The 8,574-nt window shown below is 41.3% G+C and overlaps 1 protein-coding gene across 1 annotated transcript; it reads right to left on the bottom strand.

The window, feature by feature from the left end:
* Positions 1–4,556: 4,556 nt before the first annotated feature.
* On the bottom strand, positions 4,557–7,534 carry nopchap1 (NOP protein chaperone 1). Its single transcript, XM_068716754.1, has 4 exons — positions 7,431–7,534; positions 6,589–6,663; positions 5,840–5,973; positions 4,557–5,717 (listed from the first exon to the last, which is right to left on the bottom strand). The coding sequence occupies exons 1-4, from the start codon at positions 7,489–7,491 to the stop codon at positions 5,529–5,531; spliced, it is 459 nt and encodes a 152-aa protein (XP_068572855.1). The 5' UTR covers positions 7,492–7,534; the 3' UTR covers positions 4,557–5,528.
* Between the last annotated feature and the right edge of the window lie 1,040 nt (positions 7,535–8,574).

Raw genomic sequence — 8,574 nt, forward strand, 5'->3', positions numbered from 1 at the left:
TGACATTAAACCGCAGTGAAAAAGCACAGAGGGGAGGCAAACACTACTCTGCCTCAAAGAAGAGGGCGTGCGAGAGCCCACGGGTCGGGTTTATGCTTATTCTGTCGTTGCTCTTCTACACTTTTCTTCTTCTTATATTTTGCTTTGACCAAAAGAATGTAAGATTATATATTCAAGCTTAAAAATGTCTAAAAAACAAGGAAATATGAACAAATCAACAGCAATTCAACGTCGGACAGGTAAAGTAACCTTTTATGTGTTTGTTGTTGTCTTTATACATCCGTGTTTTTACACGTGTTTTTAGTTGTTACACAGATATTCGCGGAATCTCAAGATGTTTGCGGTCGGTGCCCGCGAGCGATCCGCTTCTGAAACGCTCCCGGTGGGGCATATCGCGGCGCAGATCGCGGGGCAGATCGGTGGGGCAGATCGCGGCGCACACGCTCCCGGTGGAATCAAATATGTACCTTACCTATGTGTGTGTAAATAATGCTGATATGAGAAACAACCAGTAGTCAATGTGCAAGCTGCCAATTGAATGGTGATTTAAGCTTCGCTATTGGGTTCATATATTTGTAAATCTGACTTATGTAGTGTCAGTGCCTCACCAGCCACGAACCTCACCGCACGTCACTGATTTAATGCAACTTATTAATACAACCTATTAATTTAATATGGTTCTCAGACTTATTCAGAAATGTATATAACGTGGCATCGATAACACTGCTGCATTTTGCTTTGGTCTGGTCTGGCTTTACTCTGGACCGATTGGTTACAGAAACATTGGGCTTACTGGCTATGCAAACCAGAAGGAGGGGCTTATTACCATAAGGAAAAACGCCATAAGAAAACGCTATAAAAAGTTAAAAATTTCAAATCTCTCAATTAAAGTGCCGTAAAAAAACACAACATAAATCCTGACAACCAGGACCACCACTCATAAACTATTGTGTATTACATATGAATGTGAGTGTTATCATAAAATGTAATGTTTGCACACAGTTAAAAAAAACATGTGAATTCCTCATGGTATGACTTGTATGACTAAGAAGTTGTTCAAATGAGGAGCACACATCCAGCCCACTCAGCAGAATATTCCAGGATATACATGAAGGTCAATGTGAAGTTTAAAACAAAACGACCTCTTAACTGTAGGTTTCTTCTCACTGTAGAAGAAACAGTAAATTTGAGTAAATTTGATCACAGAAGAGGCTTTTGAAATAAATCCCCGGACTGGTATTACGCAACACCAGTGAAATATGAATTTTGAAATGCTTCTGGTCAGGTGAGGAAACCTCACTTTTGACCCCTGGCTACAGCAGGTGATGAAACATAAAATCCTGGAGCCAAGTTTAATATTTCAATCACACAATACTCTGAATGTGTCATAGTCTGTTCGGATGAGTGTGGATCAGTGATTACAGCAAAGATTTACACTTTACCATTATCATCATCATCATTATTATTATTATTACTATTATTTATTCTCACTGTAGCAATAAACTTTACGTGCAGGCGTAAAAAATATCAGTGCCTAATACGCAAATTTTGCTTCAAATGCTGATATTTAAAAGTGGCTAAGTGAAGAATGGAATTAATACACAATGCACAGTTCAGTGTTCTACATTTTACAGTCACCTTATTAACAGCAGGAGCAGTGAGTAAACTACGGAGAAGTTAAAGTACTTGATTGCATTTTTCAAAGATAACGCATTGCTCAACATGGATATTGAGGTAAGACATTAAAATTCCCAACAGTTAAATGTTCCATTGTTCAACAGCTGTATTTGTACCATAGGCTCCTGATATTCACAGATGTACGTATGGTCTGTGTGATTGCACAACAGCAACTGTGGTATTCACTTGCATGTTCTTCTAAAACACCTTTACTGTATGTGGACTCCACTAGAGTCAACACAAAATACAGGTATTGATCAGTATTGCTTCTTTCTTACCAGATTTGAGTGTTGCTGAATACAATCAGTTATCAGGGTTGAGTTTGGTAGGTCCAAGTTCTGAGAAATGTTCAGAGGGCGACATCACTGTCTAAATGTCATTGCCCAGAGCAGATCAGTTGACTAAAGTACGACTGTTTCTCTTTTTAGGAGCAGGATTGAATCTCCACATCAAGAGCGGAACTTCCACACTGTGACAGAGGACGATGTATAAGCCAGCCTTGGAGATTCACTGCACCTCTGTCTTGGAGAAATGTTAGATGTCGCAGCGGAGAGGTCTGACAACACCAACCAACTGCTGCAGCTGGTTGCAGAAGAAGTGGCCAAGGAGGTCAACCGCCAACTGGCTGATATCACGCAGCCGACCTCTTCTCGACAAGCAGAGGAATCGTTGGAATCTCCGACTGACATGGTTTACCATGTTGTCAAGATTACTGGAGACGTGTCTGGCCCAGAGCCTCAAACGTGAGCCAGCCAAAGGCTCTCTGACGGAGCACCAGAGCTCAATACAAAGCATTTGTTTGACCTCGGTGACTCCATTCGAGAGCGAAAAGGAGTTCCCGCAGGGAGAGAAGACCCGTTTCTCTGTGGTTACTGATAACCTGCTGGACCAAATTGAGTCCCCTGAAGTGGCTCCAGCCAGGGAATTAAAAGGGCAGCAGCAGGAGGTGTAGCGTGAGCGGTGCCTGCCCAGTGTCTAAGCGGGGAAGTCGTTCACACCTAACACGGTGGTCACTCCGTCAGCTGTCCCTCCTGATTAGGATTAGGTTCCTCTCTCTCAGGTGTCGGGACAATGTCGTCGGTCTTTTATCTCACCCCGTAGCTAAATCGTTAGGATTTCAGAATTATTGTCTTCTTAAGAGTTTTTTACGGCAAAGCCCTAGGCGGTCTTAATGGGATGCAACCCTAGCACCCTGTATGTAATAATTATGTACTTCGTCTATACTTTACTATTGCCTGTTGTGAACTTCTCACCATTTTATGACTAACACTGCCAAGTCTTCACCCAGGGAATTTACCTTAAGCTCTGCATGTTTCAGTCGTCACATCTTATCACACCGTTTACGGACAGGGGAAGAGGGTTAAATTGTTTTAAAGAACCACAATACTTTATTTGGCTTCAGACACTTACAAATGGTAAGGCTGTGTTTCTCACATAACAATCACATACTACAATCTCAAGTCAACTAATTGTAACACTCCTACTCTGAAGGGGTCTTTCCTCTAATCAGTTTTCACTGATTTGCGATGCTGTATAATCCAGGTCTCTCCTGGTATCTCCTGCTCCTCTTCTCTTCTCTCTGCTCTGCTCCGCTGTCTTCCTGCATGTTTTTTGCAGGCTCTCACAGTCAGCTCTCTGACATTCCTGCGTTTTTGGGGGTCCATCTTTCCTCTTCCTCATGCTTCCCTCTCTGATAGCAGAAGGGTCTTCTGTCCTCCTATAAGTGGGTAAGACAGCAAATGGGTCTTCTTGTCTATTCAAGAAGTCTATCCCATTCTCTAGTTGGGGAAAAAAGCCCAATCTCACTCAGTTTTTCTGCTGCTTTTATGCTCCTCTCTGAGGCTAGTACCTCCTTCAGGTTCATGCGTCACTCACATGAGTCCTCCTGTTTCTAAGTCAGACACAGAATGTAACTGGTTGTAACTGGTTTGGCCCTGTTAAGAAAAGGAAGGATACTTTTTGAGTGACTATTTTATATAAGGCGTCTATGCAGTTTATATGGTTAATCACTTCTATTATGAATGAAAGCAGTTTATAGGTTTAATCACCTCTATCAAGAAATAAAACAGTATATAAGTTTAATGGTTATACTTTGAATCAAAAAGGTTACAGGTTATAATAGTTATACTTTCATACGTTTCAACGATCTCTCAACAGAGGCTGCACAGAAGCCCCTCAGCTTTGTTGATAAAGTGAGGAGGTATTTCAAAAGAAGAAGCAGAAAACAAACTCCAGCCTGTGAAGTCGACACATCGTCCCACTGTGAAGTTGCCCGCTTGGATAATGCATCGACACCCCTGTGCTAAAAGAAACAGGAGTGCCCAGCCATCATCAGGATGTTGTCTGCCGTGGCCCGGATTCTGAGGAAGCCCTTCACCTGCAACTGCGTTAGATCACAGTGATGACAATTGAACAAATAAAATAAACTGAAGGTTTAGTATCAAAGTGTTTGCAGATTGAAATAGAAACAGGTTTCTTTTTCAGTGTCAAGTGTTGGTTTCAAGTGTGTTGCTTCTTCTTTAACTTCCCAATATAAATAGAAGGTTAATGTAGGGTCAGGATTATTGGCATTGGATCAGCTGAACATACTCTGGACTAAATAAAAACAGTTTAAAACTCAACTGGAAAACAATTTCAAAATGGAATTGTTTTTTGAGGGAAATGGTTCCAACATGTAACACTGTGGATCATCAACCAGATTTAATCATTGAATTCTGCTTATTTTGGAGCCAAAACTATTTCAAATGTAAATAATACATTTGGTGTCTGAATTCTAGTCTTTTTGTCTCTGATAAAATAGTCATTATTGAAGGAAAGAAGGGGAAAAAAAACAGGTGACTCCAAACTTTTTAAAGGCAATATATATTTTACTCCTTTAATTGATGAGTTAGAGAGGAAACGTGTTCATTTGCAGCCTTGAGGTCATTATTCTGCTTACTACTCTCATATGAATCATTTCTGTCATATGCATTGAATGTGTTGTAACTCTGTTATGTTGTTCATTCTGTACACATGACATCTATCACACTTCTGTCCATCCTGATAGAGGATCCTCCTCTGTTGCTCTCTCTGAGGTCTCTTCCTCTTTTCTCCCCCTTAAAGGTATTTTTCAGGGGAGTTCTTCCTGTTCCTATGCGAGGGTCCCGGGACAGAGGATGTTGTGTGTACAGATTTTAAAGCTCTCTGAGGTTTTGTGAAGTGTAGCTTAATCGGTTATCTGGATCCCTAATAAGACTTTACAAGTTGACCCCAAAACGACACCTTTTTTTTTTTATATCAAATAATTTTAATACATTTCAAAGAGGCACCAGTAGCAAAATATTGATAGAATTGTGATTTGAATGCATTGTTTAAAGAGGAGCCATCATGTGTATATACCTAATATAGTTTACAACATAAAGAACAAAAGAGAGAACTTTAACTAAAATGTTGTGACCCATCAAACCAAGTGAACCAGACAACATGATTATTTCAGAGAGCTAACACGTTGGAGGATCAATACATGTGAACGTAGCAGGGTATGTGCACAGCTGTTATGGTCGCCAGGATGAGGTGATCCACAGCGTTTGTGCCTGAACACATCAAGTTCCAGGAGAGGTCAGTTGATGGCCAGACTGGATGAGGTAATCACAGTATCTGCTCTGGCTCCAAAGGCACTTTTGAAAACCCTTTAAATGTACAAAATATATACAGATGATCGTATGGCTCCACAAAGGAGCTTCCAGTTCTCTGTGTCTGTGAGGTAATATCCCTCCATGCCCGAGGCGGATGGTCGGGTCAGTTTAGTCCACATCATCTCAAGAGGCCAAAGAAACTCAACACGCAACCAAAGGTCTGTGTGGCCACTCTTTCTACTCTCCCTGCTGATGGAGGACCTGGATGTTGGCTTTCTTCTTCTTGCCTTTGTCTCCGGGTAATACAAGGTTCTGCTCCGTGACCTCGCTCCCCTCACCGGAGTCAGATTCCTCCTCGGAGTCCGAAGTCTCCTCTTCATCTTCGGAGTCGCCGTCGGACCCGCTGAGCTCCACCAGCGCCACGTCCTAAAGGACAAGAGGGAGACACCGCATGGCTCGATCTAATCCTACCACAAATGATGTGAGGACATTCAACTTTCAAATCTGGAGTTTTGTGGTCCGCCAGAGGGAGGCGGACTGATGCTCACCATCTCTATGACACTCTCGCCCCCCCCCACGCTCTCTATGTCAAAGCTTCCGGCGGGAGCGTCGTCCATCTGCTGCTTCAGCTTCTCATTGGCCTCGGCCATCTGAGGCAGGAAGCTCTGCAGCCGCTCCAACACTGAAAAAAACACATCACACTTCTGGCTCAAAAGGGGTTATTAGGGCTAGTCCACACGTATACAGCTATCTTTTTTTTTTTTTTTTTTATATATAAAAGGTGTTACATTTATGCACAAACACGTGAAAAGTTTGTTAGCAGGGTTAGAGCAGCACTGTTTGGTCCACGTCCGCCCGTTTGTGACGCCTTACAAAAGGAGATAACGGCGCACAATCTGACACCACAAGAAGGAATGCACGATATCGGTATTGCGGGTAAAATGAAACATCGGCGTCGTTAAGAAATGAACATTTCCTCCGATTCAACAGCCCTATGTTACACAACAAATATGCTGAATAGGCTGTGTTTTACAGGGTGAGAGATGCAACCAAACACCTGTCAAATGCGACTAAAGACCACTGTCTACATCAATGGAGCTGAGGTGGAGCAAGTGAGCAGCTTAACCCCCCCCCCCCCCCCCCCCCCCCCCATCTACTGAGCGTCAGTGATATTGTTGTTTGTCATTTTCTATGTAGCAAATTGGGACTACAATCTAAATTTTGCTATGCAACCCCCAAAGAAAAACCTTGTAACTCATGGCAAAACGGCATGCAGGGAAGTGACGTTGAGTCTCACCGCTGCTCCTCGGGACTCTCTCTGTCTGCAGGGATCTGCCGGCCTTCGGCTTGAGTAGAAGCTTCTCACTGAGACCTAGCAGCAAGACAAACGAGGCTCACATCAGTCACAATAGAACGCCTTTCTCTGCTGTGAAGAAGAGGAAAGTCCAAATACAAAATGTGGTACAAAGCGCTGAGGAAAGGACGCGCTGAGTGACATTCCCTGACAGTTATGTGTCTCCTGATGTTCCAAAGTACTTTCACAACAGTGCTTAGGTTGAGTGGTGTAGAATTCTGTCTCATGTAATAAATAACAGTGGAATATCACTATTCAGGCTGATCATGCTGACAAAAGAAAAGATCCATATGAATATCTAGATGATGCTTTACCCATATCCATCCTAGTGTCTTATATATAACTATAGGAAATCTTTCTTTCTTTCTCTGACATTAATAATATACTGTATATATTACATATTCACATTGCTGTGAATCATATTCAAACATTTTGCAAGCCACAAAAATGTCTGATATTCTATGTTTATGAAAATGTGCTTATTTCCAACATTAGCACTTTTCCTGTGTATCTAGTAAACATGACTTCAGATCTGTGGGGATATTTAGTTTGTCATTTCCAGCGCTGGTAAACAAATATGAAATACTATTGAGTTAAACTAAACATGTTCATTACGTCACAATAATTGAATTAGGGTGCTGTGGGTTGAAATGTAAGCTAACATTAGCTGACTTTTGAAGGTATCGTAGCTATAAACACTCATTTTCTCATTTTAACTGCATTTTTCTTCTTGTTTAAAAGCATTTTTCTTCGAACACTACGTCTGCCAATAAAAGCATTCAAACCTTCTCCGTTCCCGCAGGACAGCAAAGCCTGCGAACTCGTTTTCTTGATATTTAATTCCATTTTAGAGGCGACAAGACGAGTGTTTCCATCAACATGTGTTACCTGTGAGATTAACATCCGGGTAACGGGTAAGGGGACTATATTGAAACAACGATTTACATAGCGCCCTCTGGTGCTTCGGAAGCCTTCGCCAAACTGTGAACCAGTATTAAACAAGCGGTCTAATGCTACGGAAGTACAGACGTTTTTTTTTGGTTATTTTGGAGAAGGATGGGTCGTCAGTTGCGCATGATTAATCAATAACATTATGAATGAAATGAACACAGATGGCAATCAAACAGTGATGTATAATTTAGAGGTACTTTAACTTTACTTGAGTGTTTCCATTTCATGCCTTTTTATTTATTGTCCATCACATTTATCAGACACATATTGTACTTCTTACTCCACTACATTTATCTGACAGCTGTAGTCACTGGATACATTGCACATTTTGTCGACTAGATATATTAATACATACGTCAGTAGTAATAATCCATTCATATAATGTGTGATCATGTGATCAAATAGTGGTATTGCTATATCTATTAAAGTAAGTATCATCATTTTGAATTGTAGTATTGCTATATTTATTTAAATAACAGATATGAGTAATTCTGTCACCACTGTTATGAAGTCTGATTATCAGGCTATCATCTCATAATCGAACACAGTTTATTGTAAGCGTTGAAGACTGTGACATCTATGCAGACGGTGTAAAACGTTTCTGTTTGACTCATGTTTACACTCTCTGCTAGTCTCACAGATAATTGTTTAACAAAGAACTTGTAGATCACAACGTTGCTTCAATAGAAAAAGTGGTGTGATCCTTATTCTAGTGTGAATGCACAATATTTTACTTTTAAATGTGGTAGTAGCACCTTTTGTGTTGGTGGCTTTTCTACAAGGTGCTTGTGATGCACCTGCTGCAGTGCAGTATTCACAGTTAGCCACATATATGGGATTCATTCAGCTTTTAATCTGACTATAAAGTGCAGAATGTGACCTTTTCATACATTTCCCCTCCCTCTCAGGTGAATTGCCTGCAATTCCTGAAGATAACAGGGTCGTCGACAACCCTCCTCTCCTTCCTCTCCCTCCTCT

This window comes from Cebidichthys violaceus, unplaced genomic scaffold (genome assembly GCF_023349555.1).
Source record: "Cebidichthys violaceus isolate CVI_PGR_0920_01 unplaced genomic scaffold, fCebVio1.0.p SCAF_21, whole genome shotgun sequence".
Taxonomy (NCBI): Eukaryota; Metazoa; Chordata; class Actinopteri; order Perciformes; family Stichaeidae; genus Cebidichthys; species Cebidichthys violaceus.

Coding starts and splice junctions, on each gene's coding strand:
- nopchap1 (XM_068716754.1), bottom strand. CDS start 7,491: ATGGAATTAAATATCAAGAAAACGAGTTCGCAGGCTTTGCTGTCCTGC. Junction 6,664..7,430: donor GTCCTGCGGGAACGGAGAAG/GTTTGAATGCTT, acceptor TCTTGCTGCTAG/GTCTCAGTGAGAAGCTTCTA. Junction 5,974..6,588: donor GAGAGTCCCGAGGAGCAGCG/GTGAGACTCAAC, acceptor TGTTTTTTTCAG/TGTTGGAGCGGCTGCAGAGC.